We start from the raw sequence: 26,147 nt of genomic DNA, 5'->3' as shown, positions 1-26,147 counted from the left end.
CAATGTGGCATGATTGTGGCAATCTAAAAGGTTATGGAGGGATCTTGCCCTGAGTCCTGACCAGTAGAAGCTAAAGAAACATTGGTTGTATGTCAGAAATTCAGACAACTGTGGATAGAAGCTATTAGATTCTACAACTACATTAATATTTTATTTTCTAAGGCTATATTACCTTATTACCTGTATCAGAAAAGGGAATCCAAGTTGAAGTATCTTAGAAATTTGTCTTTTTATTCTTATTTCCTTAGAGTATGTCAATGTTTTTCTTCTTCTTTTTGTAAAGAAAAAATAAGGAACTATGGCAATGGGGAGGAGGACACTTAAGCTCCTTCCCTGAGGGTGTAGGGTTTTAAGTAGGGCCTGTCTGTTGATCATTTCTTCAGGCCCTTGAGGATCCATTTACTGATTCTGGAAGAGCAGTGTCAGGGGACAGCTCTGTGCTGGTTACTAGCTTTCCTTAGGGGCATGCCTTAATTTCTGCTTCCTTTTTTTGTGTTCAAGGTGATATATTTTGTGTTTCAAGCTTCTTACAGAAGTTTAATTAAAAGTAAATTAATAATATAATTGATTAGTTGATTGATCACCCAACAACACTGCTTATAACTCCTGTAAGTGCTTATTATACAGTCAATAAAAAATTCTTTCCACCCTGAAAAGAAGAATTGCATTCATCTAATACTCACAGCTGGGCTTCAGATTTGCCTGTGCTTGTCTGACACTAAGGTAACCTGTGCTTTCCTCTTTTCCAAAAAAAATGTAGTATTTTACTAATTATTTGAGAATTTAATATCCTTATTTTATCATATTTATCCATACCCCACTCCTTCCCCTAATTCCTCCCATGTCCATCTCTATATCCCCACCTATATTTTCCTTAAATTATTATTGTGAACTATTGAAAGACCCCCTCCCATACTTGAAAGACCCCCGTGCCCACATACTATGTTAAATTCTGCTAAAAATTTAGCTGGGCCCCTGGGCTCAGCCAATGCTAAAACTGGATATCTATGGGTTGCAGACTCACTGACTAGGCTAAGGAGAGGGATACACCACCCCTCAAGACATCCTATCTAAATTGTCAACTTGCTACAGGGTCTTTTATCTGTCTTTATGGTTTTTCGGGGAAATTCGAGAATAGACATGGGGCCATTCCCAGGATGAGCTAAACCCACCAATTTGAGAGCCAATGAAATGCTTGTACTATACTACCCTCTTATGTAATCATTTTTCCCTATAAATATGGCTGTTTGAATTTGAGGTAAGCTACTGTTGCACCCTCAGGCGCCTGTGTAATCATTAAAGATACCTCTTGCTGATTGCATCTGTTGGCCTGAATTATTGAGACTGGGGGATTTCTCCCACCGCCCTTGAAAATGAGGGTTTTTCACTATATACATACATGTGGATATATAAATGCAATATGCAGAGTCTATTAGTGTTGCTCATGTGTGCGTTTTTTAGGATTACCGCTTGGTTTTGGATAACCAACTGGGGGCTTATCTTTGAAGAAGACTGATGTTTTCCCTATTTGAGCAATTACTGATTGCCTATAGCTCTTCATCTATAGGTGAAGTCTTGTTGATATTTTATGCATTCACATTGTTACATGAATTGGCATTTTCATTCTGTAGGTTCTGTTTAGGTAACTGTATTGTTAAGATGCTATGGTTGTAGCTTTCCTTCCTAATATCAAAGATACACTCTAACAGTAGACAGACTGGTCTTCCGGCTTTTACAATCTTTCTTCTCCCTCTTCTGAGATGTCCTTTTGTAGGGCCCGGGTCTACCCTTGTTCTTGGGGTTCATCTTGAGGATAGTTTCTGGTCAGCCAGCTAAAACATTCTGTTTTCTCCTGTGCTCCCTCTGTCCCACCTGGTGATTAGCTGTAGGGCATTGTTGACTCCATCTTTGGTGTGGTAATTTCCCACCTGCCTGGGCAGAAATTCTTGTGCAGCAGTGAGGTATATAAGGATTTCCCCAAGGTTAAATAAACAGCATCCAGCTGGTCTCCTTTAGAATGACCCAGGTCTCTTGTGTGTTCTTTCAATCTCCAGGCCCTTGCCTGACTCGTGTACGGCACAGTGGCGCACGAACTGTACCGAGGGGGTAACACAGAAGCGGGTGTTACATTCTCTGAGCCTTAGATTATACTTATGGGATTTAAAATACACTTACAAAAATCAGTAGCCTTTTTATATACCAACAACATACATGTTAATAAAGAAATCATGGCCACACTCTTATTCACAATAACTTCAAAGAAGATACAACATCCAGGAATAAACCTAACCAAGGAGGTAAAAGACCTCTACAATGAACACTTTAAATCTCTGAGACAGACAGAGAGTCACAGAGAGAGACAGAGAGAGAGAGAGAAAGAGAGAGAGAAAGAAACAGAAACACAATGAATACAGATTTGGGTACCAGGAGTTGGATACTGGTGTGAGGAACCTGATCACTTTTGATTTTTGAGGCCGTGGAAGACTTTGGAACTTTGGAATAGAAAAATGGTTGAATGCTATAAGCAGTGCTTAGCAAACCATTCTAGCAGGAGACTGGAGGAGGGCAGTGTGAGAGTAATACAGATTGTGGGGGCCCAGCTCATGAGGATTCAGAGGAATAAGATCGCTAGCATCAGGGAATTTTCTTCTTGAAGCAGATGATAATTAACACAAAGAACCACAAGTAGTCATTGTACGGGGAATAGAGACCGTGGCATGCTCAGTCCTAAGTGGGACATTTATCTTATACTTTCTGCCCCAAGATTTGGAGGTATCAGGGAAGATGGGACGGAAAGATTGTAGAGCCATAGATTGTAAGTGACCACAAGAAGGAAGTACTTTCTGGATACACAGGGCAGCTGCACATACTGAAAGACCCCCATACTTGAAAGACCCCCATGCCCATGTACTATGTTAAACTTTGCTGAAATTCAGCTGGGCCCCTCAGCTCAGCCGATGCTAAAACTGGGTGTCTATGGGTTGCAGACTCACTGACTAGGCTAAGAAGAGGGAATCCTCCACCCCCCAAGGCAGTTTATCTAAATTGTCAAACTTGCTGCAGAGTGCTCTATCTAGCTTTGTGGTTTTTCGGGGATACTCCACTCCCCAAGACATCCTATCTAAATTGTCAACTTGCTACAGGGTGTTTTATCTGTCTTTATGGTTTTTTTTTTGGGAAATCCGAGAATAGACATGGGGCCATTCCCAGGATGAGCTAAACCCACCAATTTGAGAGCCAATGAAATGCTTGTACTATACTACCCTCTTATGTAATCATTTTTCCCTATAAATATGGCTGTTTGAATTTGCCTGGGGTGGGCAGTTGGAGTAAGCTACTGTTACACCCTCAGGCGCCTGTCTGTAATAAAGACACCTCTTGCTGATTGCATCTGTTGGCCTGAATTATTGAGACTGGGGGATTTCTCCCACCACCCTTGAAAATGAAGGTTTTTCAATACAAGCTCACACCAGTTGTGACAGCATGCACAAGACCTGTGCAAGAACAAGTCAGACCAAATCTAATTTGTGGGAAAGTGTTTTCTTAAAGACCTACCCCTAAATGAGGAACTATTGACAACTGACAGGTTCTGGGAAAGGAAAGTTAATACTCTTTATAGGTATGACCCTGGGTAAGTCAAACACAATCCAGGTTAGGCCCCACACCCAAGAGTATTTGGGAAGTGCAAATACTGTGGTTAAAGAGAACATGAGGCTGATGGTGTGGGTGTAATCCAGAAGGAATTGGTAGAGGCTAGTGAATATGATCAAAATAAATGAAATTATCAAAGAATTTGTAAAATTATTAAAATTCCTATTTGTCCACATTTTAACAACTTATAGTCCACTAAACTGGGAAGTATATAAGAAGTGGATGTATTTCTACACCAGAAGAGGGCCCAAAATCAATTAAGATGTGATAATTAATTAGGCCTTTAACATATGAGTAGACATCAAAGGAAGGTAAAAAAATTGCAGCCAAAAATGTCCATGTTCACACAGATTCACTGATAAATTTTGCCAGACCTTTAAGGAAGAGCTAACACCAATATTTCACAGACTGTTTCACAGATGAGAAAGGGAAAGAACACTGCTAAACTCTTTCTAAGAAGCCAGGACTTCTTGATATCAAAGTCAAATACATCAATAACAACCAGAGCAAAAAGTTGTAGGCTAGTTTGCCCTAATAAGCACACATGGAGAAACTGTCAATAAAACACTTCCAAATCAAGTCAGATAATATGTTAAAAAGATCACTGACAAATTTATTTAAAAGATTCTGATTTAGGAAATTTGAAAAATTTCTTAGAAACCTCAAAGAATCGATCCTTTCAAAAGTACTTAAATTGATCACACCATTTTAGAAGACAGGATTCTATGCTTTACAGAAGCTTCTCAGTCTCAGGAGGTCCCATTTATTCATTGATGCCCTTAAGGTCTGTGCTGCTGGGGTTATACGTAGGAAGTGGTCTCCTGTGCCCATGTGTTGTAGAGTACTTCCCACTTTCTCTTCTATCAGGTTCAGTGTGTTCAGACTGATATTGAGGTCTTTAATCCATTTGGACTTGAGTTTTGTGCATGGTGATAGATATGGATCTATTTTCATTCTTCTACAGATTGACATCCAGTTTTGCCTGCACAATTTGTTCAGGAGCAGAAGGAGAGAGAGCACGAGCAAGGAACTCAGGACCGCGAGGGGTGCACCCACACACTGAGACAATGGGCATGTTCTATCGGGAACTCACCAAGGCCAGCTGGCCTGGGTCTGAAAAAGCATGGGATAAAACCGGACTTGCTGAACATAGTGGACATTGAGGACTACTGAGAACTCAAGAACAATGGCAATGGGTTATTGACCCTACTGTACATACTGGCTTTGTGGGAGCCTAGGCACTTTGGATGCCCACCTTACTAGACCTGGATGGAGGTGGGTGGTCCTTGGACTTCCCACAGGTCAGGGAACCCTGATTGCTCTTCGGGCTGACGAGGGAGGGGGACTTGGTTGGGTGAGGGGGAGGGAAATGGGTGGTGGTGGTGGGGAGGAGGCAGAAATCTTTAATAAGTAAATAAATAAATTAAAAAAAATAATAAAATATTTTTAAATATAAAATAAGAAGACAGGATTCTAAATTGTTAGGTAAAATTTTGGCTGAAACATGATTTAATTAGAGTCAGGAACTGCTTTACATCCATGAATCTGGGGCTCTATGCCTTTACTAGCATTAGTGCAGAAAGCATTGGGTCAGAAGAGTCGTGTGTAAGGCTGCAGTTATTAGAGGCAGAAGGCTACGAGGTGAAGGGTTAGGTGAGTCATCTTTATATGAGACGAATATAAGGATATCCAAGACATTTAGCTCAGTAGCACCTATTGAATCTTGATTTGTAACAAATAGCATTGTTTAGTGTTGCCAGTTACAACTGATGATAAGGCATATGGAACCCCCATCAATATAGTAATCTATATTTACTGCAAAGATAAGTTTCCTTGATGTGAGTGAAAACTACACTTACATGTGGGTATATTTAGTGCAAATCCTGCTAGCAATTATTCTGGTTTAGTAAATTTGTGGTTGTAGATTCTCCTCCAATAACCGTGAATGACTACATTCACATTGAGGAGTTATCTAGGCTTCCATTTCCAGGCATGGTCTCCATCTTGTTGAGAGGGTCTTAAGTTTAATCAGAGAGCTGTTGGTTTCTGCCAGGCGACGCAAGGCATAGCTATATCTTAGGGTTAGCCTGCCATGCTGATATGGTCATCATAGCTGGATAGAACTATTGGTTGTGTTGTTCCTTTGGAAGATCACACAGTGCTCTCTGGTACAATAAAATCTAGTTCTCAAGGAGAAGCCTTCAGGTCAGTTCCAGTTCAATGGTCTCTGGGCCCTGGTTCTGAAGTGCACAGTATCTTCAGCAGTAGAGGCCAGCTTTCCACTTTTGGGAAGTAACCAAGGACAGCAGCAAGAGGCTACTGTTGGTAGTCACTTAGAAATCCTTGGTCAACAACTCAAAGGATGGCATCTCATGTTTGATACTTTTTTAGGATGTCTTCAGCTCTTGGCAGGAGCATTAGCCCAGAATAGAAAAGCTTATTACAACTATACATATATATTTATACACTGAATTGAATGCGTTATGTTTTTAGGCAAATAGTTAATAATACGGTTCTTTGTGGCCTTTAAAGCCATCTATATTGTTATTTTGTCCACCTCCCTCTTTATTCTGCATTTACTTCTCTTTCTTTTTCTTAAAGAGTCCCCTCTCCCATTTTACCTGTTAGATAACTTGTATCCTGCTGTTCCCCCTTTCCCTCCCATCTTCTCCTCCTTCCCCAAAGCGCCCATCTTTTCTCACTTCACTTGTCAGGTCACAAGTTTCCTGCCTTTCCTTTTAACCCTATTCTTACCTCCTTATGTATTTACTCCTCCCTTTTCCTAAGGAGTCACCCTTTCCCATTTTCCTGATCAGATTACTTGCACCTGGCTATTCTTCTCTCCATTGTTCCCTAGCACCCCATCCTGTCAGCTGTCCTGTCTTACTTTCCTGCTTTCTGTATTTACTATAGACTATACTCTTCAGAAGATTTGAGCTAGGAGCCTCCAATAAAAGAAAACGTGAGACATTTGTCTTTTGGAACTGGGTTACCTCATTCATTGAATATGATCTCTTCTAGTTCCATCCATTTACCTGAAAAATTCATGATTTTATTTTTATTTACAGATGAATAATGTTCCAAAGTGCCTATGTCCACATTTTGTCATCCATTCATCAGTTGTAGGACAATTAGGTTGCTTCCATTTTTTTTTGCTATTGCAACTAGAGCAGTAATAATCATGGCTGAGCTGTATCTTTGGAGTTATGTTGAGTTCTTTGGGCATATGACAAAGAGTGGTAAAGACGGATTGTGTGGAAGCTTAAACTTTACGTATCCGAGAATTTTCACACCGATTTCCATGATGCCTGCACCAGTTTGCAGTGACAAAGGCAGGGCCAGTTCTCCCACCAGGGGTGGGGCAAGCTTCCTCATTCACATGGATATGACTCCAGGTGCTAACCCAGGCCACAGGGTTCTCATGGGCTTGGGTGGTAACATGGGGTATAGACATCAATAAGGCCCTGTGTTTTATAGGGGTCCACTGACCCACTCATGGTCCTTAGTTGCTGCATGGGTCACCAGCCTCTGCATGGCCTCAGGCAATTGCACACATCACTCATTTCAACTTGGTGACCCGAGCAGTTAAGCCCGAGGACATTACCAAGTCATCAGGCAGCAGTACAGACTGTGTATGTCCACGTGGGCTTCAACACAGGGAAGCAGCCTGTACCTGTGACACTAACATGACTTCCAGTGGCATTTCAGTCCATAGTAGCCTTTTGAGGAGGTCTAATCCAGAAGAGTGAAGCTTCCTTCATCTCGGACCTTTGTTGTTGCCCAGAGTCAGGGGATCTCATGGCAAGATGGCAGGTTCAGCAGTTCCGGTCTGCATATGCATAAACTCCAGGATGCTGTATATCATTCCATGGACCGTCAATCTCCAGTTCTACCTCTCTCCATAGCTCATGCCCTGCTCCATTTTTCTAGCTTTCCTCCCTCTGCATCACATATTGTTCTTTATAGTGGTGTCTGGCCTGCCTCCCTGGGGGTCCTCAAGGGCACGGGGCAGTGTTTGTCTGACTTCTCTCTGTAATGTATCCCAAGGTCTGGAGTTTAAATGTCTCCAACATTGGTCCTTATTTCACAGGATTGCATTGTCTATCTGGAGTCTTTTATGGCTCCATATGAATTTCAAGGTAGTTTTTTTTTTTAAAAAAAAACCTTTATAAGGAATGAGATCAGGATATTGAGTGGGATTTCATGTGTGTAAATAGTTCTTGGAAGAATGGTCACTTTAACGTCTAGACATGAGAATGGGATGGGTATCTTTCCATTTTCTACTCTCTTTCTTCAGAGGTCCTGTGCTTCCTTGATTTGTTTTATTCCCAGATCCTTTGAGGATATTGTGCATGTCCTTGTGTCCCTAATCTCCTTTATATGTTTGTTGCTCATGTACTAAACGCTGCTGATTTGTGAAGGGTGATTCTGTGCCCATTCACATCCTGAAATTTGTTTATTATTTCGAGAAGTTTTCTGATGATAGGATTTCTGTGATTTCCAACGAATAATATTGTGTCACCTTTTTCTTTCCCTCTTTGCATCCCTCTAATTTTCTTCTTTTTGCCTTATTGCTCCAGATAGTAGTACTACAAGAACAATGTTGAAATGGAGTGCAGATAGTGGACGCCCCTGTTTCATTTCTGATGTTTTTAAAGTTTTCTCCATTTAGGATGATGCTGTCTGTGGATTTCTTTTATATAGCTTTTAGTATGCTAATGTTAGTTTTCTCTGGCCATACAATAACCGTGTCCTTTATCATGTGGAAACTTCAATATTATGAGATCCTGTTTATTGTTAGACTTAGTGTCTGTGCTATTGCTATCTTCTGCAGAAAGTCTTTTCCTGTGTGAATGACTGCAAGCTGTACCACTAGCACTAGGTTTGTTGGTTGCAGGTACCATCAGAGGGCTAAGGTCAGGAAGTCTTCTTGGGATGGAATGGCATACAGTACGTGATTCCAGGGACAAGTGGGGTGTTGGTAACAGTAAAGACAGTACTAATCAGAATGAGCCGTAGAAAGGGTGTGAGACCCTGGCTAGGTCTGAAGATCAAAGGCAGTGAAAGGGGATTAGTTTGAAGGAATTTACCAGACTGGACCTGGCCACAGGATGCAGGAGTCTGGGAAGGCTTGGAGGTTAGATGTGGTGTAGTTAAGTGGAGTGGAGGAGAAGAGGGAGAGTGAATGTAGCTTACCTGAGTCTGTGCCATGTGTTGCGACTAAAGGTCTCTGGTAGCAAGTACAGCTGGCAATGGGTGTGGTTGGGGAAGGACTCAGTTTTCTTTGAGGAACTGGCCACTGAAAGTTTGACCACACTCCAGCAAGTATATGGGCAACAAAAATTGGACTTGTGCTTTTTTTGTTTGTTTGTTTTCTTTCTTCTTCTCTTATTTTACAGGTAGATCTGGGAGGATGGGAAGTGTGTGCAATTAGGGTGCAATGTGGTTTTGATTACCATAGCTCTAGTAGGTACAACTTGAAATCAGGGATGGTGGTATCTCCACCATTTCTTTTGTTGTTCAGAAGTGTTTCATTCTTGTTTTTTCATTTTTTCAGGTGAAGTTGAGTAAAGTTCTTTCAATGTCTGTAAAGAATTGTGCTAAAATTTTGATGGGGATTGCATTGAATATGTAAATTGCTTTTGGTACGATGGTCATTTTTAGACTTCTATAAATTCATGATCATGGGAGATCTTTGCATCTTTTGCTATCTTCTTCATTTTCTTTTACCTGCTTGGTTAGAGTTACCCTAAGATATTTCATATTATTTGAGGCTATTGTGCAGGGTGATTCCTATTTGATTTCTCAGTTTGTCCCTTGCTTAGGAGGCTGTTGATTTATTTTAGTTGATAATCTATTCAGCTACTTTGCTGAAAGTGTTTATCAGCTGTAAGTGTTCCCTGGTAAAATTTTTAGGGTCACTTATATGTACTGTCATATCATCTGCATATAAAGATACTTCACCTTTTTCCTTTTCGATTTATACCTCTTTGATATTCTCCAGTTGTCTTATTGCTCTAGCTAAAGCATAAACTACTATATTGAATAGATATTGAGACAGTGAACAACTTTGTCTTGCTCTTAATTTTCGTGGAATTGATTCGAGTTTCCATTTAACTTGATGTTAGCTATAGACTTGTAAATGGCTTTTATTATGTTTAGGTATATTCCTTTTATCTATAATCTCTTTTATCATGAAGGAATGTTAGATTTTGCTAAAGATTTTTTTGGCATCTAATGCAATTATCATGTGTCATTGTTGGTTTCTCTGTCTCGTCCTGTCCGGCAGCTGTTTCCATATAATCACTCAGAGGCTTATATTAATTATTGATGCTTGAGCAATAGTTCAGGTTTTATTAGATAACTGTTAAATTTCAATTAACTCATATTTCTATCTATGTTTTTCCACATGGCTCAAGGCTTGTCAGCTCATTTTCTAAATGTCCTGCTTGCTCGGTGCCTGGCTGTCATCTCCCTCAACTACTCTCTTCTTCTCCCTATCTTTCTTAGTTTGGCTTTTCCACCTAACCTTATCTTACCTGGCTATTGGTCAGTTGTAGGGCCCGGGTCTACCCTTGTTCCTGGGGTTCATCTTGAGGACAGTTTCTGTTCAGCTAACTAAAGCATTCTGTTTGTTCCTGTGCTCCCTCTGCCCCGCCTGGTGATTAGCTGTAGGGCATTGACTCCATCGATGGTATGGTAATTTCCCACCTGCCTGGGCAGAAATCCTTGTGCAACAGCTAGGTATATAAGGATTTCCCCAAGTTTGAATAAATGGCATTCGGCTGATCTCCTCTCGAATGACCCAGGTCTCTTTGTGTGTTCTTTTGATCTCCAGGCCCTTGCCCGACTTGCGTATGGTACAGTGGCGCGTGAACTGTAAGGAGGGGGGAACACAGTCAGTCAGCTAATTTATCAGACAAATTAGAGCATAATTTACACAGTGTGCAGAAATATCCCACAGCAATCATGTGCTTTTCTTCTTTAATTTTATTTATAAAGTTGATTACATTTACTGATTCTCATAGAATGAATTATTCCTGCATCTCTGGAATGAAGTTCTTGGTCATGGTGGAGGATACTGTGGATGTGTTCTTGGACTTGGCTTGTCGGTGTTTTAGCATCTATGTTCATATGAGAAACAGGTTTATAATTTTCTTTGCTGAATCTTTTTGTGGTTTGGGTATCAGGATGAATGTGGCCTCATAAAATGATTTGGCCAATGTTCCTTGTTCTATTTTGTGGAATAATTTGAGAAATATTGGCATAAATTATTCCTTGAAAGTCTGGTAGAATTCTGAATTTTGAGTTAAAACTGTCTTGACTGTTTTGTTTGTTTGTTTTTTTTTTTTTTGTTTGGGAGATTTTTATTTCTATTTCACCAGGGATTAAAGGTCTATTTAAACTATTTATTTGACCTTGATTTAACTTTGGTAAGTTGTAGGGATAAGCTCCACCCATTAGGGGGGTGTTCGCCTCCGGCTAATGTTTACTGATAAATCTGCCAGGAGTGATCCCAGCAGCCCCTTTTTTCTGCTTTCCTGTTCTCCGCGAGAACCTGTGGTCCTGTAAGTCTATTTCCCCATTAAAGCTGTATATATTTTTATAATCTGTCTGCATTCATTTATGTCGTTACATTTGGCGTCCAATGTTGGGCTATTTTGCCCCTGCCCCGGCACAGGGGGCGCGCATGCTCGATCTTTCCCAGCCTTTGCGAGCAAGTTAGCTACCTGAGCTCAGGAAGTGCGATTGGACGAGCATAGCCTGCTAGCTTTCACAGCGCTCTCCCAGCTCGCTTTCCCTTCCCCCACTCCAGGCCATGATACAGTTGCAGAGCGGCAACCCCCACTAGGCCCCTCTGCCTAGCCTGTGGGCCTGCCCCTTCTTTCAGACTTACATGGGCCAGAGCACGTTAACAGTTCCCTGCCTGCCTTGGCTAAGCCCCACTTCCTGAATTAACGGAAGCACCTGCCGTTTTGAAGCAAAAGCCGCCATAGCAGCAGACAAAGTGACCCCTTCCGTGACCAATCTAACTTCTCAGGCAGTACAATAATTTTCGTTTTGAGTTAATTGTTTCAGACTGGCTCTGGCTTAGACCACGTGGACTCAGGTGCATTTCTTTCACCACCACTAGCAGGAAAACGTCATTACAGGTAAATAATTTTCTTTTATAAATAAGAAAAATGTCTGAAAACATTACCATTAAAGACTTTAACAGCCTCTTCGATTGTACCATGTGGGAGATTTTACAAGAAGTGTCTGTCAGCCCACAGATATGGATCTTTCTGGGATTCGTAGTTTTCCTTGGTATTATATGGTTTGATAATAGAAATATGATAAAGTCTTTACGAGACGAGGTTGAACACTTAAAAACAATTGAGAAGGACAACAATCTTCTCAAAAATCAGTTTGAAGGTCTCCAGGCAGAGAACAGATCTTTGTTTAACACAACTCGACAAACTGAACAAAATTTAGAAGAGGTACAGGCTGATGTTAAGGAGAAATTCATTACTATGGAAGAGGGAACAGCTGATTTGAATCGTAAGCTTCAGTCCCTTTCAGTAGGAACTGAAACATTAACTGAGAGAATCAAAACTGCTGAATGTGACAATCAGATTTTGTCTAAAGCTCATGACAGATTGGAGGAAAGATTGTCAGTACAAGAAGGCACGGTTTATGCTATAAAAATTATGTCCAAAGATGAGATGTTATCTCTAATGGACAAACTTCATACTTTAGAATCCTCAATGAAGGCTTTGGAACATAATTCTGGACAGGAGATTCAGACATTGCAGAAGGCAATGGTGAATAGAATTGAAAAGATTGAGGAATTTCTAAATTCTGATGAAGAAGAGCAAGGGGTAGAAAGGCAAATTTTAACTACATCTGTGGATAAATCTCTTCGGGACAATTCCCACAAAGCTCTACCTACAGCTCTACCTGCCTTTCCAGTAGTAACAACAGAGAAAGTGGTTGGTTCCAGAAACCCTAGGGTCATCAAGGAAGATACAAGGGAACCTGTCCGTATGAATGATCTCAAAGAAATTAAACAGGCTGTAATGACTTTTGGGATGCATGCCTCTTTTGTTAAAGAGATGCTAAAATCTTGGGCCACAACAAGCAAAGCAATTCCTCTGACGAGTTACAGCTGAGCTCTGCTGTACTTGAGAGTGGACCGCAATTGAAATGGAAATGCTTATTCAGGCAAGAGGCTAGACTTTTAGAACAGCAGGAAAGAGCAAAGGGAATTGAGATTTCCATAGATCAAATTCTAGGAGAGGGGCTCTTTTCCGACCCTCAGAAACAAGCTAATTTGGATGAAAACACACTCTCCATGTGTACTACAGCAGCCTTAAGGGCTTGGGACAGGGTGCAAGACCCAGGACAGAGAATGGAATCATTTGTCAGAGTTAAACAGGGTCAGAGAGAACCCTTTACTGACTTTTTACAAAGACTAACTAAAGCTGTACAAATAGGGATATTTGACCCAGAAGCAAGACGTATAATGATCGAGTCTTTGGCTTATGAAAATGCAAATGTGGAATGCAAAAGGATTTTGGGACCTTTAAAGCCAAGATCAGAGCCATTGGAAGAATGGGTCTTGCATATATTGAATGTTGATACATTTGACTATGGCACTGAAGCATGGGTAAAAGAAGCAATTTCCAATGGTAAAAGGAAACATCAGAATACCAAATGTTTTAATTGTGGCAAAATGGGTCACATGAAAAGGAATTGTAGACAATGGATTTTCAGAAATAATAATAATGCATCTTCTAGAAATAACAGAAATAGGAGGACTCAGCCTTCAGGTTTATGTAGAAGATATGGAAAAGGCAGATATTGGACGAATGAGTGCAGGTCTACAAGAAATAGACAAGGCAACTTGATACAGACGGGAAACGTGAGGGGGGGGCCTCACAGGCCCCCATGGCAAACATGGTTCAGTCATTTCCAGTTACTGCAGAGAACGTGCCTCGTCAGGACAATTAGGAAGCCCCATGCCTACTGTTACAAGTAATAATGATCAGAAAGATGAATTCCGTGTGTTTTGGCAAACTTCTATAAATGACCAAAGACCAAAGCTAAGAGTGTGTGTAAATGGCATTTTTATTACTGGTCTGCTGGACACAGGTGCAGATGTAAGTATAATTACCCCAGAATCTTGGCATCCGTATTGGCCTCTTCAGAATGTAAATGTTCAGTTCCTGGGAATTGGAACCCTATCTTGAGTATGGAAGAGCATGAGATGGGTTGAATGTATCGGACCAGGGACAAATAGGAAAATTAAGGCCATATGTAGCCAATATTGCATTGAATTTATGGGGTCGTGACCTATTACAACAATGGAATACCCAAATTAACATTCTTGCTACTTCTAGAGCCTATATTTCTGTGAATAATATTAAAAAATGTTACAAATGGAGAAAACTGGCCATTCTGGCTGTACAAGAATAAGCAATTGATGTCCCTTCAGAGATACCAACAGCCTTGCCTCTAAAATGGTTGACTAAGAAACCAATATGGTCAAAGCAATGGCCTTTAGCTGAGGAAAAGTTACAGGCTTTAGAACAGCTGGTACAAGAGCAATTAGATGCTGGACATATAGAAGACTCTACCAGCCCTTGGAATTCTCCTGTATTTGTGGTTAAGAAAAAATCAGGTAAATGGAGAATGGTGACAGATCTCAGGGCTATCAACAAGGTTATTCAACCTATGGGCCCTCTGCAACCTGGAATTCCTTTGCTCTCTTTATTGCCAAAAGGATGGCCTCTCATAGTTATTGATTTAAAGGATTGTTTTTTCACTATACCTTTACAAAAAGAAGATAGAGAAAAATTTGCCTTCACAGTGCCTACTAATAATAATTCTCAACCTTCGAGGAGGTACCACTGGGCCGTCCTCCCCCAGGGTATGTTAAATAGCCTCCCCCGTGCCAATATTTTGTGAATCAACCATTGCAAATAATACGCAAGAAATTTCCAAAATCGATAGTATATTATTACATAGATGACATTTTGTTATCTGATTCAAACATGGATACCTTGAACAGACTCTTTGAAGAAATAAAGATACTTTTACCTAAATGGGGATTGCAAATTGCTCCTGAAAAGATTCAGAAGGGAGATTCTGTTAATTATTTAGGTTATAAAATAGGTTTGCAAAAAATTAAGACACAAAAGGCACAAATTCGGAGAGATCGCCTACGGACTCTTAATGACTTTCAAAGACTGTTAGGGGACATTTCCAGTCTACGACCAGCTATTGGAATAACACCTGATCTAATAATTCATTTGAACAAAACCTTGGATGGTGACAAAGATTTAAACTGTCCCAGAGAATTAACAGCTGAAGCAGAAAAGGAACCGACAATGATTGAGGATAAATTACAACAGGTGCATGTGGACAGGGTAAATCCAGAGCTTGATGGTATTCTCGTCATACTACCATCAAAAATTTCCCCTACAGGAATTTTAATGCAGAGAGATGATATTATCTTAGACTGGATTTTTTTTACCACATAAACCAAGTAAGAAACTCTAAACTTATGTGGAAAAAGTCGCTGAGTTAATTATAAAAGGCAAGTTGAGACTTTGTCAACTAGCAGGCATAGACCCAGCAGAAATTATAGTGCCTTTCACTGCTGATGAACTAAAGAAATTATGGGAAGATAATGAACCATGGCAAATAGCTTGTGCTAATTTTTTGGGAGACATTAATAACAACTATCCAAAAAGCAAGAGGCTTAACTTCATAAAGAGAACTTCTTGGATCCTTCCTCGAATTGTCCGTGATGCTCCAATAACTGGAGCCCATACATTCTATACTGATGCCAATAAATCAGGGAAGGCAGGTTACAAATCAGAAGACTTGGGTAAGGTGGAACAAAGTCCTTATGATTCTGTCCAGAAGGCAGAATTATATGCCATTCTTATGGTGCTAAGGGATTTTAAAGAACCTATTAATATAGTTACTGATTCACAATATGCAGAAAGAGTTATTTTACATATTGAAACTGCTGAATTTATACCTGATGATACAGAACTAACCTCATTGTTTATCCAGGTACAAGATTTGATTAGGAACAGGCTTTGCCCTATGTACATAACACACATCTGGCCCATACGGGTCTGCCAGGTCCTCTAGCACAAGGTAATGCAGAAATTGATCAATTATTGATTGGTACTGTGCTACAAGCCTCTGAATTTCATAAAAAACATCATGTTAATAGCAAAGGTTTGAAGAAAGAGTTTTCTATTACATGGCAACAAGCTAAGGAGATTGTAAAGAAATGCCCTACTTGCTCTTTCTATAACCAAACGCCACTGCCTGCAGGGGCTAATCCAAAGGACACCCAAAGGAATGAAATCTGGCAGATGGATGTGTTCCACTTTGCAGAATTTGGCAAATTAAAATATGTTCATCACACCATTGACACGTATTCAGGCTTTCAGTGGGCAACGGCTTTAAGTTCAGAAAAAGCTGATTCAGTTATCACTCATTTATTAGAAGTCATGGCTATCATGGGTATACCTACACAAATAAAGACAGATAATGGTCCTGCTTATGTCTCTAGGAAAATGAAACGTTTTTTTGATTATTACAATATCAAGCATGTTACAGGTATCCCATACAATCCTACAGGTCAAGCAGTCATAGAAAGATCAAATCGAACTATAAAGGATATGTTGAATAAACAGAAAGGGGTGGAAAACACCCCCAGAAATAGGTTACATAATGCTTTGTTAACCTTGAATTTTCTCAACGCTAATGAGAAGGGAACATCGGCTGCAGAAAGACATTGGATAATGGAAAAGTCTACTGAACTAAATCAACCAGTTTATTTCAAGGATGTGCTGACCTCACAATGGAAGCCAGGAGATGTGCTGCATTGGGGAAGGGGATTTGCTCTTGTCTCCACAGGTGAGGAAAAATTGTGGATACCGTCAAAATTAATAAAGGTTCGTTTTGATGAAGAGAAGCCACTTTGAAAAGATAAATAACAATTCAATCACATGGATGGCGATCATACTGATGGTAAGTAATACAGATAGGTTGGGGGCAGGGTTCTCTTCTTATCTCCACAGGAAAATACCCATCTTCAAAGAATTTAAGGGACCCTGAATATTTAATTACTGATGGAGGGACATGTTCTGTAAGTATTAATATATATATATATATATATGTATATATATATGTCTTAAACTTTCTTTGCCTTTCCTCATATCTGTGTCTTTCTTTATATGTCAGTATATGTCCTTGTTGTTAATGTTTAAATTTCCCATAACAAGCAATAAATTTTCCTACAGTAATCTTTGAAGTTTCCAGGATGAAGATGGGGCCCCACGACATCAACTTAATCTGGTTTTTATGACGTCATGATTTTTTTAAAGCGCTAATATTAGACCTGTTTTTTAGTACCAACTACACGAGACAATTTCGAATGGTGCACATTTTTGACAACACACTGGCCCGACCTTCTCAAAATGCTCAGAGACTAGTTACAATTTTCTTAGATCAAAGGTTAATTTGGGAATTTTACCATCATTTACTTTCACAGGACCCCTTAAGAAGAACGTCGCCCCCATGTCAGCTAGAAGCAATCTTAGAGGACAACATTCCCTCTCCCAACAGAGTTTGCCCTCAGGGTTAGGGACATCTTTTAGTGGTTGGTTTAGGGTTGAGGGGATGGGGTGATATTTTTATGGAATTAGGGGTATTTTCAAAAAAAAAAGAAGGGGGATTAACTGGTTTTATGGGATGATTGGTATTTGTGAATTACTGTTTATAGAAAATTGTATTGGTACTGTTTCTTGTATATTGATATATTGAATATTGAATGTGAGTGTTCCTACCTCTATTTTTGTATGAGTATGCTTATAACTTTGTCTATATTGTATTGATACATCTACCATATTACAATGTACATTTCTACCTCTGATACTACGACATTGTTTACAGTTGAAGATCATTGTCTTCATATATTGCACAGTTGTTTATTCTTTTAGTCTTCAAGTTAGATAGGTATTAAGAATTATATGTTTGTCATATTTATTTTTAGGTTAATTGGGTCTTTTAGATACATAGAGATTATATTTAGTATAGATAGTATGATCTTCAGCCTCTTCGAAGAGCTGTAGAAAATAGCCTTTAATCTAACCTAAAATTCTGTGCCAATGAGACACAATTACTCCTGGCAATGGCACTCTACCCCCGAGAGAACGTTGAGCACCAAAGACACTCCACTGGGAGCTTGTCTTCTTGGCAGAATTGGCCTTTGGGTTAAGAAAAGCCCATACCTCAACTTCTAACAAAGATACAGAATATCCCTACGTGGATGAAACAGGATTGTCTTATCCTGCCAAGACAGGGTAGGATATTTCTAAGAATGGTATGTCAGTTATGTTAGGCCTTAGCCAAAGTTGGTTGACTCAACTTTGCAAACGAGACTTTGGGTGATTGCCCAGGTAGTCAGTTGTCTCTGTCAATTGTTGCATATTTTGGATACCTCTCGTTTGTTAAGTAATATTTATTCCCTTCTCAGATCTTTGACGGAGTTGAAGATTATATAATGTAGTTACTCTCTATGTTATTTAGACTCCTTGAGATAAAATGTTTAGCAAAACGTTTGTTCTCAATATTGTTTGTTATATTTATTATTTGTTATTATTGTACATAGTTGTATTTGGTTTAGTTCTGTCTTATTTAGACAAAAGGGGGAGATGTAGGGATAAGCCCCACCCATTAGGGGGCATGTTCGCCTCGGGCTAATGTTTATTGATAAATCTGCCAGGCGTGATCCCAGAAGCCCCTTTTTTTCTGCTTTCCTGTTCTCTTTGGGAACCTGTGGTCCTGTAAGTCTATTTCCCCATTAAAGCTGTATATATTTTTATAATCTGTCTGCATTCATTTATGTCATTACAATAAGTGGTACCAATTGAGAAAATTATCCAATTCTTTTAGATTTTTCAATTTAGTGGGGTATAGGTTTTTAAAATTAGTCCTTATGAGTCTCTGGATTTTCTCCCCATCTGTTGTTATGTCTGCCATTTTGTTTCTGATTGTATAAATTTGTATGTTATCTTGCCATCTTTTAGTTTTAAGGGCTTGTTGATGTTGATTTTCTCAATGAATCAACTGTCTGCTTCATCAATTATTTGTATTGTTCTCTTTGTTTCTTTTTCTTTTTTTTTTTTTTTTTGGTGGCGGGGGAAAAGAAGTCATTCTGCTCATAGGGTGACCATGAAGATTGGGTTTGGGGGAAAGGAAAGAGTAAAGCAGGACCAGAGCCTGGTCTTCTGGCAGAGCTGGGGGTGTCCACCCAACCAAGGGACTGGGACACAGCAATGAGGCAGGAATCTATAGGAGATATGGGCAGATGGCAGGGGAGGCTGCAGCTGGTGTTCTGTTGCGGTGCTAAGGGCAACTCTGAGAACTGGGTCTGAGGGAACAGAGAGAGCAGAGAAAGTCCACAGGCAGCCTGCCTGTTCTTGTAACATTTTATTTATCTTTATTTAAATTTACTTTCATGGCATTTATGTGCTGTGTTGGCTTCTGAAATGACAGCAACCAGCATTGTAGTTCCAGTTCTCAAGGAATTTACAATTTAATGAAGATGAGAAGTCCTGCATAAACAGACTGTGGGAAGCTAACTGTAATACAGAGAATAAAGAAAGACATGTTATAAGCAACATGCAATAAGAGATACAATAAATTCTGTCAGGGCAAAAGCTAAGCTGATGGCGTGGCACTTACAATTTTGAAGAGTCTCTCTTTGAAAAGTTCACATCTGCCTGCAAGTTTTTCAGCTCATTACTGACAAGTGGCTTCAAGACACTGCCATATAGGGTTGTGCTGTACAAATATGTTGTTTATTGCTGTTCTGCAATTCATGAAACCTGTGGCAACTGTTGAACATGTCCAGGACTCTGAACTCACTCAAAATAATTCAGTAATATCAAAGACCTCCTAGGAACCTCCTATAACTTTTTTCAAGGCATCTTTCATTTCTTTATTTCGGAGGCTGTAGATCATGGGGTTGAAGAAAGGAGTCAAAACCGAGTAGAACAACGTTATGAACTTTTGCATGCCCTTTGCTTGTCCTGAACCTGGACTTACATATGTTATCATGACTGAGCCATAAAATAGAGTTACCACAGCCAGGTGTGATGAACAGGTGGAGAAAGCCTTCTTTGAGCCAGCAGCAGAAGGCATCCATACTACAGCCCTCAGCACTAAAGCATATGAACCGATAATGTAAAAAAATGTGGCAAAGATGAGGAGGGAGCTCATAGTGCCACAGATAAGAACAGTGCCTGAGATTGGGGCACAGACTGCAGCTAGGTCTAGCAAGGGACTGAGGTCACAAAGAAAGTCATCAATCACATTTGGGCCACAAAATGGCAGCTGAGTGATGAGTATCACTGGGATAAGAAACCAAAGGAACCCATAGACCCAACAAAATATGACCAGGCTACCACAGAACCTAATGGTCATGACAGTGGGGTAGTGCAGTGGGCGACAGATTGCCAGGAACCTGTCGTAGGCCATGATAGACAGAAATAAGCATTCGGTGGTGCCCAAGGAGAAGAAGAAGTACAACTGGAGTAAGCACCTAGTGAAGGAGATGGTTTTGGTTATGGAGAGAAGGTTGGCCAGCATGTTGGGCACATCAGAGTTGACGTAGCAGATCTCTAGGAAGGAGAAGTTGGCCAGCAGGATGTACATGGGGGTGTGGAGTCGGTGATCCCAGTGCACTGCAAATACAATTGCCATATTTCCAAGCAAAGTCAAAATGTAAATCATAAAGAATATGGAGAAAAGGAAGAACTGCATTTCTCTGCGGGAAGGGAAGCCTAAGAGGATGAAGTAACTCACAGCATGGGAGGTGTTTCTGGCTGAGGTCATTGTCTTCTATTCTGTGAAGATAATTACATATTAAGAAACTATGTTTCCTGACTCCTGTTCAAGAAAGAGCACACACATTCTGGCCAAAGGGCAGGGTATCCAAAGCGGTGTTTTCTATTTGTTGTTTGATTGGACATTCCAATAGTATCGCTGTTGAGATAACTTATATATTTATATTCACAATAATAAGCCATTGATCAGTCAAAACAGTAAATATCAATAGTCTTATGAAACCTTTTTGAAAATTTTTCTTGGAATTAAAATAAATGTAAAAACAAACATATTTCTTCTCTCATTCCTTAGTGTATAGTCAGTCTTGGAAAACCCTGGTCTTGACAACTCAGAAGAATATCTGGGAAAAGTTAAACTGATATCTCAGCTTCTCACTTAATTCACTTATAAAGATGAGAATATTTTTGGTTTTCTGAGATAGGGTCTTACTATGTAGCCCTGGCTGTCCTGAATCTCACTGTGTAGAACAGGTTGACCTTGAACTCCCAGAGATCTACCTGCCTCTTCCTCCTGAGTGCTGGATGGCTTGTGCCACCACTGTGAAGCTAATGTAATTTAAACAACATAGAGGAGAGAACATGAGGTTAAAGATTCCAATATGCTACCTCATCTAGACTCCAGTCCAGTGCTTCCCCATGTCCTTTCCATCTCTTCACCTAGACTTTAGTCCAGTGCTTCTCCATGTCCTTTCCATCTCTTCATCTAGACTCCAGTCCAGTGCTTCTCCATGTCCTTTCCAAGCCTTCTTCCAAGCCCACCCATGCCCGGTCTGGCCAGCCCCTTCTATGCATCAGTCATCCTCTAGGTTTCAGCCAGGAGCTATCCTATCTGCAACCACAAACAGGCCCCTTCTGCAGTGCATCCAGCCTCTCCACCCAGTCAGATCTTTTGCCTCCTCCTTCTCCAGAGGCTAGCCCAGCGAGTCTTCCTGCTTTTCCTATCCATACCTCTTCTCCGAAATGTCACATCTAGCCCATGTCCCATATCAAAGGTCCTGTCTTAGTCTAGCCACACACAGCAGCACTGCCAAGCCACAGGACCTCTCCATATAATCTGATGTGTTCCTGTATTCTAGATGCGGACTAGGAAGCACATCAACACCAGGCCCCTCGGCCCATCTGGCTTTATTCAACTAAAACTATTTTCAGCCTCTAGCCAAACCTGCCAGCACATCTTCTCTTCTGCCTTAACCTGCTCTCTCCACAGCAGGCTTAGAACTAATGAGAGAAACCCACATGTGAGATCTCATTCCCCAAATACCAATAATATAAAAGAACAAGTCAGTCCTTTCCAGTCTTCTAGAAATGCTTGCAAACGAGAATTTCCTGGGTGACTCTCAGGATACAGAATTTCAGAGAGCACTCACTGATAAACTTCATCCAAGAATTCAAGAATTTCAAAGAGCACTCACTGATAAACTTCATCAAAGAATTCAAGAATTTCAAAGAGCACTCACTGATAAACTTCATCAAAGAATTCAAGAATTTCAGAGAGCACTCACTGATAAACTTCATCCAAGAATCCAAGGAGTTTATAGAAGACCCAATGAAATGGCTCGGTAAACTTAAGGAAAAAGAACTTAAGTAGAATAAATGCTTGACTGTTGTCCAAGAAGAAAACAAACAAAATGATGATGGAAGAGAGAAAGGAAATCCAGGACTTGAGAATGGAACTAGAAACACTGAAGAGAACTCAAGCTGAAATGAAGACGGTCAAAGCAGAAATCACGAAGGACATAAAAAGCTCCCTGGAAATAAATGAAAATGAAACCCAGCAAAGCAAATACTCTGGAAAGCTGTCCTATGAGGAAAATTTACACCTCTAAGTGCCTACACTAAAAAATTAGAAAGATGACAGTATAATAGCTTAGTGATGCAACTTAAAATTGGAAAAAGAAAAAAACCCAAATCCAAATCCAGTCAACGGAAAAAAATAATAAAAAGAGCAGAAATCAATGAAATAGAGACAAAGAAAACAATTCAATCAATCAACAAATGTAAGAGCTGTTCTTTGAGAAGATAAACAAGATTGACAGACCCTTGGCCCAATTAACCAAAGGAAAGAAAGAGAGGACCCAAATTAACAGAATCAGAAATAAAAACGGAAACATTTTTATTTATAAAAATTTTATTTATAAAAGGGAGACATTAAAGAAATTCAAAATAGTAAGAGGAGACATTTTTAAAAAGCAATAACCCTCCTGTTCTGTTCTTCCTTCTTTGGAATGGAATTATCCTTTGTGTCTCTTGGACTTCGGACTGTTAGAGGCTGAGGAAGAAGGATCCCAGCAGAGCATCCTAAAGGCTGCATTTTACATTTGGGTCACCAATACCATCTCATAAACACAAAGATTCACTGTCACACTACAGGGAGTGATGCACATTGGCTTCTCAGAGAGTCAGACTCTTAACCTTCACAGTGAACCGTCATTGTACCCTCATTCTAGCTCTCTTTCCTAAGAGAAACAAAAATGTAAATGACATTAGTCTATAGGTGGAGTTTTACCTGAATTCATAAATCTAATTTTGAGGAGACTGCTGAAATTTAGAAGAAAGATCACAAAGCTATAATGGCAGAGAAGCCTGAGGGACAGCAATATAACTAGTTTTAGTTTGTTCTTTTGCATTTGTAGCTGTGAGTAATGGTTCATTTTAAAGCCAGAACTATTAGGTAGAAAGGTTTTCTTAAACTCACATTTTTATGCCACAATCATAACGCAGACTTTCCAAGTTCCATTTATGGAATAGGGACATCTGTTCTTTGTTGAGGCCACGGGCTCAGGCCCTGACTGAGAATAAGGACAGTGTTCAGATGAGCAGGTCTCTTTTCTTAATTCCCTCTGATCTCAGAGCTCTGTCCCTTGTGTTTACAATTGGAATGCATTTGGATTTTTGTTTGTTTCTACATGGAGAATATGTTCTCCCACCCTTGTCAGGAAGGATAACAATGAAAACTTGGGTTATTTGCTTGTCCCTGGTGACACTATTGCTGGATCAAAGCCAGTTTATTTCATTCAGGCTTCTCTTTGCTGAAATTCCCTTAGGAGGATGGACACTACCACAGGGATCATTCTTTTGTTAAATTTGTTTCATATATCTGATATGCTTATTCTCATATTGGAACAAGGATTCTCTCATCTGAACTTCTGGGCCACATTCTCTGTTCAAAGGAAAGCCTATTTCATTTAATTATTTCTCAGTTTATTACATGAATCCAAAAATCTACCTGTGTTCACAATTGACCTGTGTGTCATAAAGACATTAGCAATCGATATTTATCAAAAGCTTGTTAAATGCCACTTATTGAGAGGATGACTATCTATGAATAAGAATTTTAATTGCCATAATAATAATTATAACTCATGAACTAGTTTTAGACTAGTACCTTATATTATAGATGAAGTCATTGATGCTTAGATAAATAATTTGCTGAAGATGTCACATCCCAAAAACGGAAGGCCGAGATCTGGATTTGGTTTCTTCTAATAGAGACCTTAAATTTTTTAAACATTAAATTATTCATCCTAGATTTTGACTTGCAAGAAATAGAAAACAATATTTATTTATATTTGGAAGTAAGCTATTGTTATACGAGATCTCTCATTTCTTCCCAGCCACCCAGACTGAAATAACCACACAGAAGCTACATTAATTAAATCACTGCTTGGCCCATTAGTTCTAGCTTCTTATTGATTAACTCTTACATCTTAATTTAACCAATTTTTATTAATCTGTGTATCATCACGTGGCTGTGGCTTACTGGCAAGGTTCCCTCCCACGTCTGACTCTGGCAGGGCTACAAGCCTTCTTTCTGACTCTGCCTCCTTTCTCCCAGCATTCAGTTTAGTTTTCCCCACCTGGCTAAGTTCTGCATTGTGCAGGCCTAAGACAGTTTCTTTATTAACCAATGGTATTAACAGCATACAGAGGGGAATCTCACATCACCTTCCCTTTTCTGTTTAAATAAAAATTAATTGTACTATAAGACATGTAGACTGATTCTATTTCTTAGCTATTGCAGATACAGCAGCAATGAAAAATACCAACTACACTTCAGAACAAACTCCATGGCCAATAATAGTCAGCAATCACAAAACAAATTCTTTTTTTTTTTGTGTGTAGGAGAGTATTTATTTATTTATTTTTGCTTTGGCATTTTTTATTTTTATTTATTGTTCTCTCAAACAATATATCCTGACTGCAACCTCCCTTCCCTGCACTACTCCCAATTTCTCCCCCAACTTCACCTCTCCTCCACATTCACTTCTCCTCCATTTCTCTTCAGAAAAGATGTCTAACTAAACATGACATAACACAGTGCAATAAGACTATGCACAAACTCTTATATCAAGGCTGGATGAGGCAACCCAGTAGGAAAGAATGAGTCCCAAGAACAGGCAAAAGACTCAGAAATACCCCTGCTGTGGAATATTCCTTTACACTTTGTGAATACATTTTACTATTATTGGTTTAATAAACAAATTGACTGGCCAATAACTGAACAGAATAAGGTTAGGCAGGAGAGTTACACTCAGAGAATGCTGGAAGGAAGAAGGGCAGAGTCTGGAGTCACCAGCCAGATGCAAAGGGAGTGTGAGATGAACGTGCCATGTTAATTATAGTATCACCATGTGGCAGAGAGTAAATAGGGAGGATGGACTAACTTAAAATATAAGAGCTAGTTAGTAATACGCCTAAGCTATTGGTCAATCATTTATAATAATAATTTTAAATTATAATTAATATTAAGTCTCTATGGTTATTTGAGAGTGACTGCTAGGACACAGAAAACTCCATCTCCACACCCCTCTCCCACTGTTAAGAGTGTCACAAAAATCCCAAGTTTAACAACTTCAACATGTCTACAGAGAACCTAGCATGGATTCATATACGACCCATGCTTGTTGCTTTAGTCTTTGTGAAGCCCTATGAGTCCTGCTTAGTTAATTATGTAGGCCACGGTCTCCTTGTCCTAGAGTCCTCTAGCTTCTACAATCCATCTTCCCGCTCTTCTGTGGGGATCCTGGGCTCCTAGTATTTGGTGGTGGGTCTCTGCATCTGCTCCCTTCAGCTGCTGGAAGAAGTCTCCCTAATGACTTGGCTAGGCACTGATCCTAGGTCTCTGGGCCACCCAACTTCCAGTTCCTGGTCATCCAGACAGTGTAGAGCATTGACTTTTACTTGTGGTGTGGGTCTCAAGTTAGACTAGTCATTTTTGGGCCATTCCCACAGGCTCTGTGACATATTTACCCCAGCACATCTTGCAGGCAGGAAAGGTTGTAGGTTGATGGTCTTGTAGCTGGTTCATGTTCCAGTCCCAATACCAGACGCCTTGCCTGGTTACCGAAGATGACCAGTTCAGGCTCCATATCCTCCGTGAAAGAAGATCTCTTTCTCAGACATTATAATCTCTTTTCCCCAAGGTTCTCTCCATTTCCCTAACTACTCAAATTTTAGTGTTTCTTTCTCCTGTTTATTAGAACATAAACCAGAATCTAGAAAATATAATAATAAAGTAGGATAAAATTAAACCAACATGCATAATAATAAAACAGGACAAAACAAACAAGCAAAATA

General features: G+C 39.8%; 1 protein-coding gene across 1 annotated transcript; it reads right to left on the bottom strand.

The window, feature by feature from the left end:
* Positions 1-19,620: 19,620 nt before the first annotated feature.
* Positions 19,621-20,559, bottom strand: LOC130885072 (olfactory receptor 11H6-like). The gene has a single exon (XM_057786467.1). It carries the CDS (start codon positions 20,557-20,559, stop codon positions 19,621-19,623), a length of 939 nt encoding a protein of 312 aa, XP_057642450.1.
* Between the last annotated feature and the right edge of the window lie 5,588 nt (positions 20,560-26,147).

This window comes from Chionomys nivalis, chromosome 12 (genome assembly GCF_950005125.1).
Source record: "Chionomys nivalis chromosome 12, mChiNiv1.1, whole genome shotgun sequence".
NCBI lineage: Eukaryota > Metazoa > Chordata > Mammalia > Rodentia > Cricetidae > Chionomys > Chionomys nivalis.
The sequence above is the reverse complement of the archived record's forward strand: the minus strand, read 5'-3'. Positions and strand labels throughout refer to the sequence as shown.